Source organism: Polypterus senegalus, chromosome 4 (genome assembly GCF_016835505.1).
Source record: "Polypterus senegalus isolate Bchr_013 chromosome 4, ASM1683550v1, whole genome shotgun sequence".
Classification (NCBI taxonomy): domain Eukaryota; kingdom Metazoa; phylum Chordata; class Cladistia; order Polypteriformes; family Polypteridae; genus Polypterus; species Polypterus senegalus.
The window spans coordinates 43,228,741-43,251,048 of NC_053157.1; the positions used below are offsets into that span (position 1 = coordinate 43,228,741).

The 22,308-nt window shown below is 40.3% G+C and overlaps 1 protein-coding gene across 1 annotated transcript in view; it reads right to left on the bottom strand.

Annotated features, from left to right (window-relative positions):
- LOC120528696 (ciliogenesis and planar polarity effector 1-like) overlaps window positions 1-22,308 on the bottom strand; it is a 123,443-nt gene that overhangs the window by 66,618 nt on the left and 34,517 nt on the right. The window contains exons 4-8 of the mRNA XM_039752851.1: window positions 13,853-14,100; window positions 10,696-10,839; window positions 7,067-7,234; window positions 4,284-4,463; window positions 3,745-3,974 (exon numbers count right to left, since the gene is read on the bottom strand). Of these exons, the coding sequence (XP_039608785.1) occupies window positions 3,745-3,974; window positions 4,284-4,463; window positions 7,067-7,234; window positions 10,696-10,839; window positions 13,853-14,100 (970 nt within the window). The remainder of the gene's footprint in view (window positions 1-3,744; window positions 3,975-4,283; window positions 4,464-7,066; window positions 7,235-10,695; window positions 10,840-13,852; window positions 14,101-22,308) is intronic.

Genomic DNA, 22,308 nt, shown 5'->3' on the forward strand with positions numbered 1-22,308 from the left:
TTTCTGAGGATCCCCCTTAGACCCAGAAAATTCTCCTTTTTAGGTCATTTTTGGATGATATTTTTTGCAATAAATTACATCCTTGTGGTAAAGAGTAAAGCAGTAGATGTCTTCAGCAAAAATGATCAGAAGGACTTGAAGTTGTGCATGCCACATTGACCAACCCCAGGGGTTCAGCACTAACGGGATATGAGGGGTCACAAAGTTCTTCTAAAAAATGAGTATGGGTAATATAGGCATGTGGAGTTTTATGCTACTTTGAAGTCACAGACCACAAATATGATATGATATATATGATATATTTTTGATATCTGATACTGGTGGTCCTACAACTCTGAGACCAACTCCCAGAAGGTTAAAAATGGCACATTTCAAATACAAGCATGTGGGATATCGATTTAGACTGTCAAGGTCAGTCATTACAATATGATTTGTATGATAAATGATATTTTTGATTTTTGATCCTTTATCTAGTCCTTTATCTGAGGATGAAAAATTACAAGTTTCTGTTTCATTCGAGAATATTTAGACTTTCAATATGTGAACTGAAGCACACTTTGTAATAATTCAAATATTTGATTCAACTAATCTTATATAATATATACTTCTACCTAATGAAGTAAATTATTACATTTCTTATGAACAATTAAGACAGCGTACCTTTAATTCAGACTTCTTTTTTACCTGTTTTTGTTTCAATTAAAAGTACCTCATCTTACAAAGTTTTCTTTTTTTATTTAGCATGTCAGCTGTTTAGCTTTACCTTTGCAGCTTACTAATGGATAAATGTCTGACTACTAGTGGCCCTGACTGGGAAGAAAACTTTCAGAACTTGCTTTCTACAGGATCACATATTGGCTGAAGCCTATCCAGGCTGGAATGTGCAAACTGCAAGAACCAACTCCATGATAAGGAATGCCACCCAAGGGCACAGTTATACCTACATTCATACTGCCAGGTCTGCACTCCCAGTCAGTCCAACAGCAATTCCTCAGACTTTAGAAGGAACACAGAACCTCCACACAGAAAGATCTCTCAGTGTCAACTAATAAGCCCAAGAAGATGCATGTGGATCCAGAACAGCAGAGGGCTGAGGACAGGGCCTTGTGGAGCATCTTGAGTGACTGTTGCTGAGGTGCACCTGCTGTTTCCAAGACAGACAGATTTTTGCCTCTCAGGTAATGGGACTTATACCACTGGAGAGCAGTGCCAGAAGTGCCTGGCATTCTGATTTCATGATTTTGCAATTTGAATATCGAATTTGAATATTGAATTGATATCTGAATTTGAATCTGGGCTGCTGGGAACAGAAGAGACCAGCAGGAAAGTTGAAAAGAAGGGCCTGGAGGAGCAATGGGAGATCAGTGTTTTTGAGTATCCTGTCCAACGTGTTGTCTGAAAAGTCAATTGCGGCCTGGATCGTTAGGATGAATGGACTGTCTCATACCTGCCTGTCGTGTGTATAGTGGTGGATTAATTGTTGTGCGTCTTCAAAAGGAGCGCTCCTGCAAATCTCACCCCTCGCCGCTCAGGACTACCAGTAGGAGTGTTTCACTCATTTACTACGGAAGCTGTTCTCGGGGTTGTCATCGTCACACCAAACCATTTCATCCGCTTTTGCTGTATTGGACTGTATAAGGACCTTGTTGTGAGTGTTTATTGTCGTGGTTCATTGATATGTTACAAATGTATTGCCATAGGGTTAAAAGGGATTGTTGTTGTTGTGTATTGAGTTTTCATTTAATATATTATTTATTCATTCGTTGGTTTTGTGTCTCTGCTTGTAAGTGTGTGTGGGTCAGGCTAAGGCTGGGTGTGTCCCTGGAATAATACATTTAGTTGAAAAATATGCATGTGCATTGGCTTCTTTGACATCTATTACACAAAAACACTGTATTTAATGTCAACTTGCAAACAAATTGATTACAAATATAAAACACAAAATAATTAATCACATAAATATTCATCCCCTGTATCTGAAAGGTTTAACTTGTGGTCAGTCAGTATGGTGCCCTAGCCTACACAATGAAGATAAAAAAGAACAGTCCAAGCAACTATGTGAAAAAGTGATTCAAGAGCACAAGTTAGGAGATGGAGACAAGAAAATATCCAAGTCACTGAATATCTCAGATGAATCATTAAGAAGTAGAAGGACTATGGCACAGCTGTACATCTGCCTAGAGCAGACCATCCACAAAAACTGAGTGATCATGCAAGAAGAAGACTAGTGAGGGATGCCACCAAGAGACACATGAGGACACTGAAGGAGCTACAAGTTACAGTGGCTCAGACTGGGGAGACAACAATGGTGCCTAACCATTCACAACCTTATTAGCTAATTGAAAGCCACTGTTAAAAAAAATACACCTTTGACATCTCAGAATTTGCCAGAAGTCACATGGGAGACTCTCAAGTCAGATGGAAGAAGGTTATATGATCAGACTAAACATCATGTTAGGGGTAAGCCAAACACTGCACATTATCTAAAACACACCATCCCACCTTAAATGCATAGAGGTGGCACCATCATACTGTGGGGATTCTTCTCTGCAGTAGGCTCCGAAAGGCTTGGGAAGGTAGAGGGCAAAATGAATGGCGAAGTCAGAGAAATCCTGAAAGAAAACCTGATGCAGTCTGCAAGAATCCTGTGCCTTGGGAGAAGATTTGTTTTCCAGTAAGACAAAAACCCCAAGTGTAAAGTTAAAACCACACAGGAATGGCTTAGAAACATTCAAATCCTGGAGTCAGTGTCCACATCTTAATCCAAAGGAGAGTTTGTGGATGGATTTGCAAAATGCTGTTGACTTACAATCCCCAGGCAACCTGTCAGAGCTTGAGAAGTTTTGCAGAGAAGAAGGGAGAAAAATGTCAGAGCGGATAAAGAGAGAAACCTGTTTGCACAGACTGAAGGCTGTCATGACTGCCAAATCTACTAAATACTGACTTTAAGGAAGTGAATACTTAGGCAATTAATTATTTGTATCCATCCATCCATTCATTATCCAACCCGCTATATCCTAACTACAGGGTCATGGGGGTCTGCTGGAGCCAATCCCAGCCAACACAGGGCGCAAGGCAGAAAACAAACCCCGGGCGGGACGTACACACACACACACAAAGCACACACTAGGGACAATTTAGAATCGCCAATGCACCTAACCTGCATGTCTTTGGACTGTGGGAGGAAACCCACGCAGACATGAGGAGAACATTAATTATTTTTATGCTTTTTGTAATTATTTGCTTCCATGTGACTCCATTTTGCCCATCATGTGTACTGTTAAGATCAAAGAATCCTTCTTCATTCAGAAGATACTACAACATGCCAATATTAAAATTAATTTTCTCCAAACTCATTTAGTTCTCCTAAAGAAACCTTTGAAAGTCAGAAGGGGGCTTTGCTGCTTTGAAGTGGGCACATTTAGGAATTAGAAAGGTTTTTGTGTCCCCTTTGGGCGCATCATTGTGTCTGGAGTTAAATGCTCTCATTCTCCTATATATTGTATGAAAGTTTTCTGCAATTTTTCATTTGATTTTCATTTAGTACTCCCAAATTGCACCTGAGGTTTATGATTTTTTTCTGGTTTTACTTAAAAAGATTCTTTTCAGCATTAACTTTACTCTCTTACCTAGTTCAATCAGATAATTTCATTGAAACTTTACACTGGCCATCCCAGGACATCTCTAACTGGTTCACAGTTACCTTTTTTAGGAAGTTTAAAATAATAAAAAGTGTGAACACACCTGTCGGAAGGTTTCTGTTGTGTATCCACCTGTTGAGGTGCCACTACAGAGAAGTTGATAGATTTCTCCAAGTCAAGGCCCTCCTGTAGAAATGGAGTTGAGAACATATCCAACCGTGCTCCATTGGATGCCAGCTGACTTTGAGCAGTATATATCACATTTAGGTGCTGGGATGTCAGCTTCAGAACAAAGAGTGCATTTGCTAGGGCTTGAGGAGAAGTAATACCACTCTGTGGGAAAACAAACAGTTTCACGATTTCCCTTACCAGTTCCACAGTGACACCAAGGCACTCCTTGTGAGTCATGTCCCAGTAAAGAACAGTTAGGAAGTATCTAAAAATCTGGAGAATCGGGTACATCCACGCATCTCTTTTCAGCGTCTTATTCTGATCCATCTTATTGTTCAGTTTTAGAGAAGCAGGAAGAGGAAGTTCCAAAAATTGACTAAGGTGGGCTAAATGGACAAGGCAATGGATTGCGTCTTTTAAAAGTGACCTCTTCCTCTCAATTCTGCCAATGGAGACTCCCACACTCCATACCATCAGGAGGTTCTTCTGTATGAGAGGAATCTGTGCAGATGTGTCACTGCTTTCAGCTTTCAAATCTGTGATTGCATGGATGGTGTCAAACATAGAGGCAAACTCGATACGTCCACTCAGCACTTCTGGGGCAAAATCACAAAGGCTCAGGCTGTCTTCATTGGATTCATCACCACTGCACTGCATACAGGAGCAAAAGGGGTCATATGAGAATATAGCACTTGCAAATGTTACAGTAGCACGACAAAATAAATAAAAGGGAAAAATATTACAAGGTCTGACATAAATTGTAAAACAGGCTTTTAGAACAAAAGATAAGCTGCGTACAATGGGAGCAGCAGCAAGTTAGATGAATTGCTTAAGGGAATCTTCTGGTAGAGACTGAATTCGAGGCTTAATAGCTTTGAGACAACATCAAGAATATTACAGCACACATTTATTTATTAACTGATTGATTCATTTCTAAACCTGAATCCATGTTAACAGAGGCTCATGTAAGGCACAAACAAACCCTGGATAGGGTGCCAGTCCATCACAGAGGAAATTCACTAAAAAACAAGTCTAGTTAGTGTTGCCCCTCAGGTTGAACACACGTATAGGATATGAGTGACAATTAGGTCATCCAGCGGAAGTGAATGCAAACATGCGAAAAAGGACCAAGCCATGTGCTCAGAGAGTGTATGCACCTTGTCTCTCTATTATAAAAAAAATCCTGTAAGGAAAAGCAGGGCGATGAGACGTGATCTTCTTGGAAGACACTTAAAAGACCCGCGAGACGCAAACAATATCAAATAAGAGAGCACAGCCAGCAAACACTCAGTCATGTAAAGGCACGTAGCACACACAGATCCTGTGCTCTCAACACATATAAAGAGTATAAGGATGAAATGTCAACGACTAAGCAAAGAAAAAAGAGCAGCGCGGAGAAAAGAGACCCAAAAGTGTTGGAGAGAAAAAAAGGCAGATAAGAGATTATGAAAGCAGTGGAATTCGAAAGGCTCAAACAAACGATGTCACAATACACATGCAGAGAAAGGTAAAGAATATGAAAGCAGTAAAATTCAAAAGTATGGTAGCATCCCAGCCAGGTGGAAGCCTTTTTTGTTTTAAGTGACTGTTAGGTCTGATTGAGGGAGGGCAGAGTACAGCACGGAAGACTAATAGCGAGGTATGGATTGATACGGTAAGGGGGGGGTCAAGACCCGGGGGATGAGGGGTTGGAGAGGGTGCTAGAAAGTTGTGTTTGGGGTTACGAAGTCGGCGATTGTTCAAGTAAAACTTTTGTGACACTTTATTACGTCAGTTGCTGCAGTATCAAAAAAAAGATAGTAAAGATCGCATTAGCGCAAACAAAAGGAAATTAATCATCAGGACCAGGTGAAATTGAAAAAATAGCAGGACAAAGCGAGGTCAGAAATAAAAGGCAAAGAGCAGAAAACAAAGTCTTTTCGCCTTTGCATCGTTCAATGCACAAAAAGTAGATTTACACAATAATGGACCATACGCTATGAGAATCTGTGGTCCCGCAACAATTAAAGCAATGACAAGTTTCATTTCAAAGAAAACACAATTCAGTCAGGTGTATATTTATGATCACGGAGAAGCGATCACAACGCGAGCAGCAGAGACATGAAGTGGCAAAAAGGGCAGCGGCTGTACAGGCTTTAAAATGATCGATGGGGAGCGTGACAGCAGCTGCCCCCCCTTGACAACGCAAGCAGCATTATACGTCCTGCAAAAAAGAGATTTAACCACACCCGGGGCAGAAAATAAAGGACAAGTTTTGTTTTTACAACGTCATGCAAGACAAGGCAGTGAGCCATCATTTAAAACAAATCCACGAACATTGTCTTTTATTTCTCTTTTCTTCATCATGTAAAGCACTTTGAGCTACATTATTTGTATGAAAATGTACTATATAAATAAATGTTGTTGTACCTAACCTAGCAGTTGTTGGATTGCTTTTGGCAGATACGCATCATGTGCTCCCAGCTCTTAAAACAACGACATGCGACAAGCAGAATAGGCAGCTCGCCAGTAGCAGAAAGACAGCAGATGATCCGACGGCATCTCCTTAGCGTGCGTTTAGCCACCCCCCCTCTCCCCCCTTACAATGCGAGCAGCATTACACATCCTGCAAAAAGAGATGTAACCACACCCAGTATTGTTTTTACAAAAGGTTTTAAAGTAAAAGTGAAAATAATGCATATGTAACAATTCCCATGAAAATAACAATCTCTTTAAATTGTATATCCGGTAAACCAAACACATGGGTGGGCGAGCGAAGCGAGCAGGGGGCAAAGCCCTCTAGTTTCAAATAAAAAAACACTCTAGAACAGGAAAGTTAGAATTCTGTTTTGTTTATTTTAATTGACTATGTTTTTGTACTGACTACAGATATTGTGTAGTCTATTTATTTCACAGTTAAATGCAGTTATGTGTTAATGATCCCAGGAGGTCCCTGACAATTCTCCATCTTTGTAGGTTACTGGGTCTGAATAACTCTTAACAACCAATAGAGCCAAACAGTCCTGACATTCTTGTTCTAAAGATGTGCTGCTCTCCTTTGACTTAAAACAACATATTTAATGAAAGTGAATACACATTAAAAATCAAGGAAAGTGCTGTTATTCTCGAAATGTTCAAGTTGAGATGAGTAGAATAGACTGTAAGATAGAAAAAAGGTATATGATATGGAGTGTGTGGTCCCTTCAAAATACACTCTTTATTGACAGTATGGGGGTTCTTTATCTGTGAGTGTCGTATATGAAACTCTAGCCTACTTGTATCATGCTGCTGGTCAGAGGTAATGACAGTGAGTTGAAACTGGAACACTCGTCCCAGGCCCCTTTGGCCAGGAGGGGACCCAGTATGGTCTGTGCAGAAATGACAGTAATTGCTTTTGTAACTGCACCATTTGTAGTAAGATTGGTGGTGACAACTGTATGAGGCTGCAGAAGGAGTGCATAATGAGGTGAAGATAGTGGGTAGTCTTTTTAAAGATAGTGGTTTGATATCTATGAAAAATGACTTTCATATAACAATGTATGAAGAATGACTGAATACTGAAACAATTTAGTTTGAATGGGAGGTAGCATGTCAAGTGAATTTTAGGGATGTCAGTAATGATAGATTCTGTAAAAATCAGTGAAGAAAGATAGGTTAGATAGAACATTACTTCCTTGCTTTGTACCCTGATAAACACAAGTTATCGCCAATATACTAACAACCCAATTGTGCTTCAGTCACTCAGAATATGGAACCAATGTAGGAAGTATTTTAAGATAGAGAAGCTTTTATCGGTGGCACCTCTGCATGAGAACCACCTTTTTCCACCCTCTCAAACATACGCAGTTTTTAATGCCTGGAAAACATCTGGGATTAAATCACTTAGAGCAGGGGTTCTCAAACCCGGTTCTGGGGGACCCCTGTGGCTGCAGGTTTTGTTCCAACCATCCTCTGTTTTTAATTGGACTCCTGTACTAATTAAGTGAACTGTTGTTTCCCAGATTCCCTATTTTGGGAACAATGTACAAATTAGAAAACTAAGTTTGGTAAAAAAGAATTAAAATGTACTAAGCAGTTATATTTTTTTTTCTTTTTAACAGTATTTTCATCTTGATTGTCATTCTACTTTTCTAGGTGTTCTAATTGTTTAATTAATCTGTTATTTACTACTTTGTGGGGCTGACGCTAAAGTAGTTGCAGCCTTTCACGATTGAGTGTTGTTTGCGTGGGTTTCTGCTCTGCTTGTTTTTAATTGTCATTATTAAGATTCAATGAAGGGAGCAAACTGCACAGAGAAAGGGTGAGATATAATAAAAAAAGAGTTAAGCATTTAAATCCATAGCAAAAACAGAAATATTTCTAAGTTTCTTATAAATGTAAAAATCATGCTGCTTTGCTTTTCTGAATGTAGAATACAAGATAAAAAATACCAGCTAATTACATGAGATCAGTGCTGTCAGGTGTTGTCACTGATTACGAATCTAGTTGGAACAAAAACCTGCAGCCACTGGGGTCCCCCAGGACCGGGTTTGAGACCCCTGACTTAGAGATCTGTACATAGACAACATCTTTGCACCCTATGAACAATTACACTCCCAATTAAACTTACCAGCAACACATTTCTTTCACTACCTTCAGATATGAAACTTTGTTAAACAGAACCTGTCCAATTTTCCACACCTCCCACCTACCTCAATGCAGGAAAAAATATTGCTCATTCTCGAGGACTCTGACATCATTTCCGTAATATATAAAACTATTTTACAGTCCCTCCCTTTCAAAGATCCAAGAGTACAGTGGGAAAAGGATCTCTCACTCAGTATTTCAGAAAAGGAGTGGAAAGTAGCAATGCACAGAATTCACTCAAGCTCCATATGCACAAAGCATAGAATTATTCAACTCAAAATTATATATCAAGCACATCTGTCTCGTTTAAAATTGTCTAAAATGTTTCCAGGGCAAGATCCAACCTGTGAATGTTACAGTCAAGCTCCAGCCTCACTGGGCCACATGTTTTGGGCCTGCACCAAATTAACATCATTCTGGACCAAAATCTTTAAATGCCTTTCAGACAGCCTGGGAGTCACAATCTCTCCTAATCCACTAACGGCTGTGTTTGGTTATTTGATTTTAAAAAACTGAATAAAATTAAAATATATAAAATATACTTCTGAAAAAAAAAACAGATAGAACTTTAATTATCCCTAGGGTGAAATTCGGATTTTTACCAAAGTTCTTTAAACAGATAGATAGATAGTGTGTCTGTAAATTGTAATCTGTAAATTGAGCCTGCCATTTTAATGAGCTTGTTAATTTGGTGGGCTTCTCTTAAAGTGACTGAGCTGGCCTAGCACACGATAGCATAGAAAATTGCACTGGCAATCACATACAGTAGTTAGGAAATATGTAATGGATGTCACTTCTCACATTAAAGGTACACAGTTGCTTAAGAAAAAAAAGTCCCTTCTTATATAGTTTCTTTGTGTTATGAGACCAGGCCAGCTTGTCACTGATGTGGGTCCCCAAGTAACAGCAGCAATGCACCACCTCCACATCCACTCCCTGAATTGTGATGGGACATAAAGGCTCTTTGAAGTGGAGAAAGACAATAACCAGTTCTTTGTTTCTGCTGATGTTAAGATGCAGACAATTCCTTCTACACCAAGAAACATTTTACCTGACTCCAATAGTCAGTCTCATCCACTTTATCAACACACCCCATAAGTACAGATTCACCTGAGAATTTCTGCCAGTGACATGACCTGGTGTTATATTTATAGTCTGAGGTGTTCAGAGTGAAGAGAAAAGACAGGAGACAGGACTGTTCCATGTGGTGCTCCAGTGTTGCTTACATCCACATCAGAAACACAGTCCTTGAGTGTCACAAACTGCAGTCTGCCTGACAGATAGTTAATTATCCAGGACACCATATGCTCATGTGCCTGCATATCTGTAATTTTCCCCCTTAGCAGGGATGGCTGAATGGTACTGAAGGTGCTGAAGAAATCAAAAACCATAATCCTCACAGTGCAGCCGGCTCTGTCCAGGTGAGTATAAGCCTTGTGAAGCAGACAAATAATTGCACCCTCCTCTATAATCTTTGTACAATAGGCAAACTGCAGTGGGTCCAGGTGGTCTACCACAAGAGGACTTGTATAATCCAGGACCAGACTCTCAAAGGTCATCATGATGTGAGATGCAAGTACCACTGATGTGTAGTCATTAAGTTACGAGGCGTCTGTCTTCTTTGGAAAAGGAACAATGCAGAATGTTTTCCACAGCAGTGGCACTTTCTGAAGCCTTAGGGACAAACTGAAGAGGTGACAGAGGACACTACAAAGTTGGTCAGCACAGGCCTTTAGAACTCGGGATAGCACCTGTTATTTACTGTATGTGTTTTGCTTGATTTGAAAAAGATATTTTATTTCATTTTTTACAGTGTTACAAAACACAAGCTAAAAATGTTTATCCTTAGCATTTGAAATGTCAAAAATATACATTGGTAATCTTTTGCTTTTGGGTTGAAATGTTGAAAATGTTTTTCATTTGGTTTGTAATGTTCTGGCAGTAATGTGAGGTGTTAAAAGGCAAATATGTTGCGAGGCTGAGGCTGAGATGGAGCCCATTAATACAGTTCTGTCACGGGCCCTGACGTGTACAACGGTGGCCCTGCTGGTGGCATCCTGTCCCAGCAACCGTTTGCCGATTCTTCCCACATGGAAATTTTTGAATAGTGCAAACTCACTGAAGTTAATATGACCCAAATACAATTCTTATATTATTTAAGAATTTTAGAAACATTTATCATACATGATTAGCATGAATCTGAGTTCTAAGTATCTGAAAAAAAATTACAATTCTTAAATAAAATTCTACAAACACACAGGAAAACCGTGATATTTACGTCATTGTTTTTCTCTTCTTGGGCTTCATAATCCTCCTGAATAAACTGAGGTGTTGATTCCACTGCAGGTGCTTTAAACTCTTCATCTTGAACAGAGCTCAGATTTAAGGATGAAAGCTGCTTCAGTTTTTCTCTGTTTTGTGGCTAAAAATAAAAGAAAGAAAGTGATTGGTATTACAATAAAGAAAGAAAGATTTTCAAGCTTCCCAAATTAATCAGAAAGACGGTATTCCACCTATGCATGGCAGCTCCTATTAAGACGGTGGATTTTTAAGATTTACCTTGCAGTTCAGGACCAGACTGAACAACAGGCTTCAGCATGTGAACGGATTCGGAAAAAGCCGAAAAGTAACATGCAGTATAGAGATAGGCCAGAATGAATTTATCCTGTAATGGCACCATTTCAAAAGCTCTGCTCTTTAGTTTTATTAATAATTTATAATTTTACAATCTGTAAGGCTGTCTTCTACTAGGGCGGCATGGTGGCACAGTGGTAGCGCTGCTGCCTCGCAGTTAGGAGACCCGGGTTCGCTTCCCGGGTCCTCCCTGCGTGGGTTTCCTCCGGGCACTCCGGTTTCCTCCCACAATCCAAAGACATGCAAGTTAGGTGGATTGGAGATTCTGAATTGGCCCTAGTGTGTGCTTGGTGTGTGGGTGTGTTAGTGTGTGTCCTGCGGTGGGTTGGCACCCTGCCCAGGATTGGTTCCTGCCTTGTGCCCTGTGTTGGCTGGGATTGGCTCCAGCAGACCCCCGTGACCCTGTATTCGGATTCAGCGGGTTGGAAAATGGATGGATGTCTTCTACTATTTAAAGACTTACAGAGAGAGATTCATTAATTTAAATTAGGAGGGGGCGGTCTGCCTCGGGTGGCATTATTGGCCAAAAGGCTCAGTACAACTCATGTGTAAGCAGCAGGGTTTGGAAAAATATCAACTTATGAATGAAGTACTAGGGTGTTGTACCGTGTTAGCCATTATGAATGTAGAGAAGAGCCAAGAAAAATGACACCTTTTATTGGCTAACTAAAAAGATTACAATATGCAAGCTTTCGAGGCAACTCAGGCCCCTTCTTCAGGCAAGATGTAATACAGAAACTGAAGTTTCCTGTGTTTATATCCACACACTGGGACAAGAAACAACAATGGTAAATCTTTAAATGAAAAATCTTAAATGTAAAAAATTAATAGGTTCATTCAAGCTAAGATTAATTAAACAGGAGAGAGAGGAACAATGTATGGTCAAGATCTTGGGATAAGATAACTGTCCAACAAAGTCCTTTGAAGTTTGTTTTCAAAACAATGTGGGTCTAAAAAGTTAAATTCTCTGATTTTCATCCACAAACGCTTCAAAAATAATTTTCAGACTGTACTTCTGTGATGGCATCAGACACAGCAGTTGAAATGTATGAGGCAATAACAAAAATAAACATAAACATTACACCGATATTACTTTCTAGGAAGATAAACAACTAATTTACAATTTCGTTATCAATCTGAATGCGTTCTTGCTCTGCATAGAAAACATCCCCACCTACCACTCGTACACTACACTGGTTCTGGTTTTCGCAACATAATTATATTACACTAATAATTAGAACACGACTTATCAGTGCGTCTATACTATATTCTTGTCTAATAAATCTATGCAAAATGTATCTTAATTTTTCTCTACACATCATTTTAATTTTCTATTTAAATAAGTTAACATATTTAGATATGTTTGTGGGTGCCATGAGCGGCACGAACTCGAGCTACATCACTGATTTAAACTCCTCCAGATACGCACAGCAGTGTAACATCTTTGTCCTGTAATGGTCAAATGTATTAACCATAACAAAAACAGCGTCAGACGCACCTTTCACTAACGGTGAAGCTGTACCACTCCATTCCACAAGTATACTGTATGTGTTTTTCACAGTAAACAAAGAAACTATTTATTGTAAAACAGGTTGTATTACCAAAGGAAGCAGATCAGAAAGTGTTGTATTATTATTTGAATCCTCTAGAAGGATGCCAGACTTTTGAACAAGCAAAACTACGCAAAGGCCTGTAAGCACCAACCCAAAAATTATACCCTAAAGGATGGATTTATTTTTAACAAAAAATTCTCTAGAATAACATGAAGCTCTGTGGCACACAAAAACCCAAAACAAAAGTTGCCAGCAAAGACAATCCAAGTAATGCAAAAATCACAAGAAAAAATCACAAAAGCACAAAGTACAGATAGAATCAAAATAAACACTCACAGACTCCCAACTGCATTTGAATGAACTACAGGGAACTATGGGATGTCCCTGCCTTTACAGGTATGAAGCCTTGTGGTGATGGGCAGGTGGCCTCGCCTCCTGGGGGACCACTCACAAAACACACAGAAAATAACACAGGCATAGATACATAGACAAAATGAAATGTAAATAAACAGAAATAAAATTGATATAAACAAAGAATAAAAAAAAACAAGGATTTGGACCCCAAAGGGGAGGACCAGATGAAAGGGCAACACAGAATTCGGATATATAGAGATTTATTAGCAAAATAAAAAATATATAACAAGAATTCTCAAAAGAATAAAAGAAGTTGCCTCAAAGCCAATTCCAAGTAAACAAGTCCCAAAATGCAACCCATGAGCCGAATCCATTAAAAGAATAATCTGAAAAAACAGTAAATCCAAAAACAAATCAATACTTCTAATAAGACTTCAAACAACATCATCACTCAACTGCAGGGTTTTACTTCTGACTGGAAAATAATTAGCCAGAAGAAGAACCAATCAGCTGTGATGTCAGGGTGGCCCCGCCTCCTAGGGCTCCACCCACAAAACACAAGGAATGGAGGCATAATTAAGGAGACAGAATACAAATAAGTGTGAAACAGCATAAAAAATAATAACTCAAAATTGACAAAACTAATAAAAATCCTAAATTTGCCCAAGTGTGTGGTTGGGGTGTGTGGTTAGGGTGTGTGTGCGTTTGCCCTGCAATGGACTGGTGGCCTTACTCCATATGCTAGCTGTGATATGCGACGACCCTGTTCAGGACTAAGCGGGTTAGGAAATAACTGAATGACTGACATTACAAATACACAATAAACTTTATGTACAGAAAATAACAACAATATCAATCTGGTAATAAACACTGAGAAAACAAACACTTCTGTACCTGAGATAACAAGAGAGTTTGCTTTATTTTCTTAAGCCGTTGTCTGGTATCCTCAAGGATGGAGCTCATGAAGTTAGAAGGTAGGAAGTTGCTGGAGATGTTGAGGACGGTGACCATGTAGCCATCTGAAACAATGAGGTAGGGAAGGCGCCAGTGAGCGTTCACTGAGAAGCGTTGCCTCATGTCATCTTTAAGGGAAACTTCTGAACCAAAAGCATCTTCACAGTCGAAGGACTTTAGTTCTGATTCTGGAAGCCTGGCATAGGACACAAATTAGAGATAAGCGATAATAAGAGGGAAGAGATAAAAAACAAGCTAAAAAAGGCTACAAGTCTACTCATACATACACTTGCTCTCTACACCAACACACAACAGCTCTCACCTTCTGTTGAGCTCAAGGATACAGCTACAGGTTTGCGTGACCTCAGACACAACCACAGTGACAAAAGTCCCGGATTCAAATAAAGGTTTATTAATATAAATTACCATAACAAAGGCATCTTTGTAAAAATCCCAACACAAACACAATTCTTTTCTCTTTCTCTTCTTTTCCTCTTCCTCCTCTACTTCTTGGTTTTGGTATTAGAGGATCCTAAAACTTTGAGATCAGTAATTTTTGATGATTCTAAAGCTTTCACTCTTCCCCCATAGATGATATATTATTATCTCTTTCTCTTCTTTTCCTCTTCCTCCTCTACTTCTTGAGGGTGAGCTTCATCCATCCTTCACACCCAACTCCAACTCTCCTGGGTGAGGCAAAACTGTTCCCTTCATGCATGACCCAGGAGTACTTCCAGTGCGAGGGCATAACCCATAGGAAGAACTTGTGGGTCAAACTAAAACCCCTGAAAAGTAAGGATCACAATCCCAGGGAGCTCCCCCTGGCAGCACCCACTGAACACAACAGGGCTGCCCCTTGATGTATCATCTCCCTCGGACTCTCTGTTAGATTGGACTCCTGGCCAGGTAAGGGTCCTTGCTTCAACCCCACCAGGTTGCCAGCATATAAACAGTGGCATCTCCTGCCAAGGTCCTGTTTAAGGCAAGCCTTTTTCTGCCCCCCTCATTACCATGGCCTCCTAGCCAGGTAAGGGACTGAGACCTGTTCATGTATGCTCAAGCATACACATGTATGCTGCCCATCACACTTCTTACATTGTGAATAATGATCCATGCATTGCATTATGGAATACATCTGATTTAACTGGAAACAATAAGCATTGTCAGACGCAGTGTCAAATCACACAGAAAGAAGTAATGGATTTAAAAAAACAATAGGCTCACTGGGAAACAGTGTGACAAAATGAGTTTGAAACCACAGCTCCAATTAAAGCTGTAGATGGCATGCTTCTTTCTAAACAGGTGATGTTGTCAGAGAAGGGTTGGTGTAAAAAATAGCAAAATTTTTTAATCTAAAGGAGGAGAGCAATCACTGTGTTCATCATCTGAAAAGTAGAATGCAGGGATGTTGATTGTATTAATTATGTCTGTACCCTCAACAATTTCAATCTGTTGATTAGCCACTAGTGCAAAAATTGTCAATTGGATTTTTAGAATCTTCTTTATGGAGTGGTTGAACTTACTGTAGAGCAGAAAATGAACAGACAAGAAAAAAGCTCGTGGGCAAATTTGTTGGAATGGCTCCAAGATAAAAGAAGAACCCACAATTGTCTCAGAAATAACTTGAAACTGACACCTCAATAGTCCAGGTGGTGATGACTTGAGTTAAATGTTTTCATTACTATTATTTATCGCATGAGCATTAATAGAGTTTAGACAGATATGTTATATACAGTTTGGAAAACTTAAAAATATAAGTGGATTGTGCACGGATTGTGTCAAATATTGATTTTTCTGAGAGCTGAAGTAAAGCTACAGGGGAGTTTTGTCAGTTGAACCAGTTTTAGTGTCTAAGCAAACCAAAAAATTGCAAAAAATGATAGTTAAAATTCAGTAATTCGTTAAAATTACACAATAAAAATACCAAGAATTTGGAACTGTTTAACGAGAATATCAAGGGTGACAATAATATCTTAAAGATTTTAAATCGAGTCTGAAGATACACTCAGTCTGTTGTAAGTTTATCTGCAAAGAAGCTCTTTAAGCAAAAGCAAACTGCAATCCTGTCCTGTCCTTTCTATTTGTGGCACAATCAGCCTCTTCGTGCACCGTAAAACTGCATAGCACAGTGTGGACCTTGTTGCCTGCCCAGTAGCTCTGATCTTCTGTCTGCAGTCAAAGTTTTAACCCCATCCTGTGTTGATATCACTTTGTGGAGCTTCATCTCTCTTATGTAACTAATTAGAGCAAACACTGTTTAGCTGCAGGTTGATAAAGTCTATTCTTTTTAATAATAATCTGCAGATAATATTAAATCAATCAATTCAGTCTTACCAGCCACTTTATTAGGCACACCTTGCAAGTACTTGGTTGGACCCCATTTGTGCCCTCAGAACTGCCATAATTCTTTCACAAGTGGCCTGACAAGAAGGAAGGTGGCACATCAGCCAGCCCTGCTAAAGAAGCCTCAGTAGCCTTAAAGTTTATGAGACAGGATTGTGACGATGACCAGAGGGGTCAGGGGGCTGGTGCAAGGGCAGGTGGATGGGTTTTAGGGATCTGTATTTTTCCAGTAACAGGCTACCGCTACCTTTGCAACAGCTGTCCCAAAGACAAATAAACGCTTGCAGATGAACTAGATGAAGCACAGATGGGTTCAATAGGAGGAAAATGTAAGGATGAAGAGGTGTATTAGGAGAATGGATGGGAAACAGAAGATTAGAACCATTAGATCAGAGAAACAAACAGAGAACATTTCCAAACCACGATTAAAAATGTGCCAAAAAACGTTTGGAGCACACACCCCTTGATGTACAAAAACTGCACCCCTTTTGTGGCCATAGCAGTTGCGGGGTTTTCGTGGGGATGCTCCTTTAAAGCTTCATTAACGACACTCTAGTCTAGGCAGTTCCCTATGTCACCTAACGGACAGACCAGGACTGATTAGAGAACAAATCCTTACATTGGGTAATATACTGTATAACAAATGGACACATTTAAATTGGGTTTGTCGATAAATAAGGTTTTTAGAAACCAAAGCATTTTTTTGCAAACAGAGGAAGATCCCTTTGCTGCACCTCCATTATAGGTAACAGTCAGTTACATCCCATAGCATCGAGATGAAGAGGGTGAGAGGAAACAGCAGTGATATCGGGACTGCATGCCTTCAAAACAGCTTTAAGTTGAAAAGAAAAGAAAACAAGAAGAACAGGAACTGGGAAAGTTGTAAAGACTGGAATGACTGAAGCCAGAATAATAGCAGCACTCCCTCCAAGGCAAAGGGACAGAATACGAAAAATTCAGATGTGAGTACCAGTAGGCTTTGCGCCCTCGGTACCAAGTTACCCAAACTATTCTGTAACATTTCAGTAATTATTTACCACTCTGATGCTGATCTTTCTGATCATAAAAATAGGTCACGGACGAGAAGAATTCATAATTAATTGCAGAATTACGGTATTTTAGGGTTCATCTAGAATGCCTCTTTCTCTTGCACGATTTGGTTCAAAAATTAATCAGCACATCTTCATCTCATAACAGGCTTAAAGTTTCGAGTCTGGTATTTTTCCGTCCAGCCGTTTTAGCTGTAGACCGTCCTCAAGAAACTGTGACACACAGACACACACACCCATCATCGAGATATCGATGGTTTTGGTATTAGGGGATCCTAAAACTTTGAGATCTGTAATTTTTGACGATTCTAAAGCTTTCACTCTTCCCCCATAGATGATACGTTATGGTGGTAGCAAAGCACAAAGTAGAATGGATGTGTGCCAGACTGGGCAACAACATAATACCTCTCCAAATTCCCTCCTTCAGAAAGTGTATGAAATCAAAAGGGTGCATGTGAGGGTTTGGCTTTGAGTTTTACTGTTGTGAAGAGGAGATTAGAAAGGGACAGAGGACAAACTGATTGGATTCAACTGGAAGCCTAAAAAGGGGATTAATTGGAGGGTCATTCATTCCCAGACTGGATTCAACGTAGAAGCCCAGTAATAAAACTCAAGATCAGGCAGGGACACTCCACCCACAGTCATGAATCCACGCACAGTGTGGCCTGTTTAATAGTAGACTAACATTAGAACAAGTATTATGATAGAATCAGAAGAACTGTGATAAGGAAGCTGATTTGGAGAATAATACGTATTTTGATAATTATGAGTGTGGACTTAAGTGACAATGGAACTGATGACCATGATGCCAGGGTTACGTTAATGCTATTGTAAGCCTATCAATATCTCAGAGCTACTGTATCTTTCATAAAAAAATAATTCTTTATTCTCAAATATTTAATCAAAATGGCTATGAGGTAAATGAAGGAGGGTCTTTTTTTGTTCAGCTTCTTGTATAACCGGAAAAGCATATTTAATAATCAAATACACAAAGAACATATTGGAGCTCACTGACGCCATTTACAAATAAGACTAAAATGTGTTCTGCATAAAGTCAAATCTTATGACAACTGCCAGGAGTGCTGTGGGTGTGATTAAACCCTTAGCATGTAAGGTAATGGCCAGAAGTTCCAGATAAACATTAAGAAGTAATGTCCACCCTGTTTGTATTGAAAATCTTTGAATCAGTTAGTATAACTGCCATAGCCAAGAAGTGCATGGCCTTAATGACTAATAAAGCCTTCCCAAAATCCTACAGAGTGCACAACTTACCCCAGAAATTTATAACTCATGTGGTCAAAGGAGTTCTCTGTGTTATGTGCCAAGAGTGATCTAGATGGGATAGTTATCAAAAATATGAAGAAGGCATTGGACACTATCTGTTACTCGATAAGCACAAATAAAGCAGACTTTGTCAGAGTGAATATATCGCCTCCCAGCAGCTGTCTCCCTGTGCTATTCTTGAGAAATGCATTTCCTCTAATGTGCATTTTCTGCTCTTTTTTCCCGTATGGCACCACCTTATCAGGCTGGTGCCTGATCAGTGTTATGCTGCTCAAGAGTCCCTAAGCACACACATCCTGAATGGTATAAAAAGTGCCCACTGCTGGGGAAATCCCATCAAAAAACCCTGGCTAGTAACACAGTGGACCATGTACAATCTTTACAAAATAAAAGATTTATCCTTAACGAAAATGCTCTGAAATAACATGAAGCTCAGTGGAGCACAAAATGGTAAAAATGCACTTGAAAGAAAACAAAAATAGCAATATAGCAATCCAAGATGAGGTCAAAAAACAAAGCAGAAGGTCAAATAAATCCAATTAATAACAAAAGCATAAGCACAGCAAAAAATACAAGTAAACTCACCACTCCCTGGCACATTCAAGTTAGTGACCAAGAATTCTGGGAAAACCTCTCCTTTATAGGGCTGAGGGCAGCCCTTGACAGTAATAGGCGGGTGGTCCCACCTCTTGGGGGAGCACCCGCACAACACAAGGTACAAAACAAAGGTTTAGTTGTACAGACAAAATAAAAAAACAAAGAATGCAAATAATCAACACAAGGAATATTAACAAACAAAATAATCAAAAAACAGACAAAATAGACATAAACCAAGAATTTGAACCCCAGCCAGGAGAGGAATCCTGACTGCCACATAACATCCATCCATTATCCAACCCATTATATCCTAACTACAGGATCACGGGGGTCTGCAGGAGCTCCACGCAGGGAGGACCTGGGAAAATTTAAGATACTAGCCAACCCGCGGCGTAGCATACGCCACATAATCAGGCCACTTTTTAAATGATTTTTAAGCACAGAGGAAAAAATAAACATTTGAAAAATCCGTTATTTAATAAACCACCAAAGTAACATTGCAACAATGCACGCAACGAACCAACATACAATTGTCCGTGACTGAAAACCGGAGCAGCGCCGTTGCGCTTTCTCCTTCCAAAGCGAAGGACGGGGTTGAATGGCGCTTTCGTCTGTGTACAGTCCACACGCACCTGTGTGTCACGTTGGCTGTTAATTTTCCAAACACCGCCTCAGTTGGTTTCCACGTTGAATTTTCATTGTTCTTTGCGGTTCCGGCTGCTTTTTTTTATATATAATCCACCAAGTCACCCGACCATGGGGGGCTTTACAAAGGGCAGGGACGTAATCAGTGCGAGCGTATGACCCGCACGTACTGGGAATTTCTCGTTCGTGGGGAACAATTGGAAGCCACGGTCTCCATCACGAATGGGGTTCAACGCCGGGTAGACACACGTTGATCCCTATTCAGTGTAGCGTGCGTGCAGTACCGGACATACAAGTGCATCACAGACCTGTTAATGCTCAATCTCACGTGGCTGAAAGCCACTTGTCCCTCTAAGAATTTGGACGCCGACCGCTGTTGGGTCGTGTAACTATTTAGCAGGCGGGAGTCTCGTGCGCTGAAATAACCAGCCAAATCGCTCCACCAGCTAAGAACTGCCATGCACCACCACCCACAGAATCGAGAAAGAGCTATCAATCTGTCAATCCTGTCCATGTCCGGGCCGGGTGAGGTTTCCTGTGTTCAGTCAAATGAAGCGAAAGGCTCCACACCTGGTGGTGCCCTTCCGTCAATTCCTTTAAGTTTCAGCTTTGTAACCATACTCCCCCCTAAACCCAAAGACTTTGGTTACCCGGTTGGCTGCCCGGCGTCATTCCCATGATCGCCTGTTGTGGGGTCTGCATTGGTGAAGCAGGTGAGGTGGTAATGAAACAGAGGCACAGGGCTTATTGGTTTTTAAAGACTGCTTCCTTCATTGGGTTTTAACCAATGCACGGAACGAACCAAGACACAATCGCCCGTGCGGCGCTCAGGGTGAAACGGGAGGAGAAGAGAAGGACGTCCACTCCGATCCCTCCATCATGCTAGTCTGCTGATTTCTCATTCAGTATACACTGCCTGCTCATGTGTCGTCTTTGTACAGTCCAGATGCACCTGTGACTCACTGTAGACTTTTCATTGCTCTGTGCGGTTTTGGCTGCCTTTCTATATATAATCCACCAAGACACCCGACCACGGTGGGAGGGGTGTGTGTACAGAGTGCAGGAGTATCTAAGAAGACGCATGTTTGTCGCGGATGCGAATTGCTGTATGTAGCGTGTAAAACAGTTTGCTATAGTGCACGCGGGGTCGCAGGCCGTAACCGAAAACTAGTTTTTAAAGACTGCTCACTTCATTGTGTTTTAACCTCAGTTGTAAAGGAATGTTTTAAGGATCCCATGGGATACCCCTCGCAAACAGTTTTACACGCTGCATATGGCGATTCACCTCCGAGAAACATGCCTCTATTAACAGTCAACGTGGGTCGGAGCTGCATGTGACCTCTACGACAGACGAATATAAATGACGCCGGTTTTTCTGTGTTGTCGTGTGCGAGTTGGTGGGCGTGGCTCTGTGAGTTGTCGTCGTATCCAATGGTCTTGGAGTTGGTGGCCGTGGCTCCTACCTGCGTGTGCCATAGGTGTCTCATTTGTTGGCGGCTTAGTGAATCCACGCCCCTTCCGGCGTGCTTTCCATGGTTGTCTTGCCTTAGTGAATTATATATATAGATTTTCTGATTTGTTCTGGCATATTGTCCTTTTATTAATCGATCAGTAAGTTAATTTTTTGAATGATGTAAGGCCTTTTTTTCCATTACAGCATCATACTTGAACTCATTCCTGGCAGCATTGGGCAGTGGAAGTGAGAAAACCCAGGAAGAGACACCGTTCAGTTCAAAGAAACTGCCATTCTTAGACTTCTATCGCCCACGCTGCTATGTGTAAATTTTAAAACACGTATATTATTCTCTGTTTTCACATTTTGCCTACACTACCCTGGCATTTTAACTTGCAAAATGGAGACCTGTGAAAATGCTCTCCAGAGACGTATACTTTTGAAAATGCTGGCTCGGTGTTGCAATGTGGATGGGGAAAACACAGACTTTAATTGTGCTCTGATTTGTTCAGGCTTATTTTGTAGCCCTCCTCTGATTGGATCCTCCTGCTTATTAAAATGCCTCATTCACTAATTGGTCAGTCACCCTTCATGGACAGAAAACATATCAAGGAGGACATAGAAGTGTTGCTTTCCCTGTTTTTTGTTTTTCTTACCTATATACATCTGAATTGCTTTTTGTACAGCTTGAATTCTGCATGCATATGTAAAAAGCAAATTATTTACCAGTCACTACGGTTTTGTGATGAGTCCTATGGCCAATGGCTTGTTTGTTCCTTCAAGGATTTTTCCACTGATGCGTGCATGTCCAGTAAAGGCAAACGTTTGTGTCATGAGATACTTTCCTAAATGATATGAAAACACTAGTGTGGACAGAGATTGTTTTCAGTTAAAAACTCTATTTTTAAAGGAAAATGTACTTGTGTGGACACAACCTTAAGTCATCTTCTTCTTCTTTTGGCTGCTCCCGTTAAGTGTTGCCACAGCGGATCATCTTCTTCCATATCTTTCTGTCCTCTGTATCT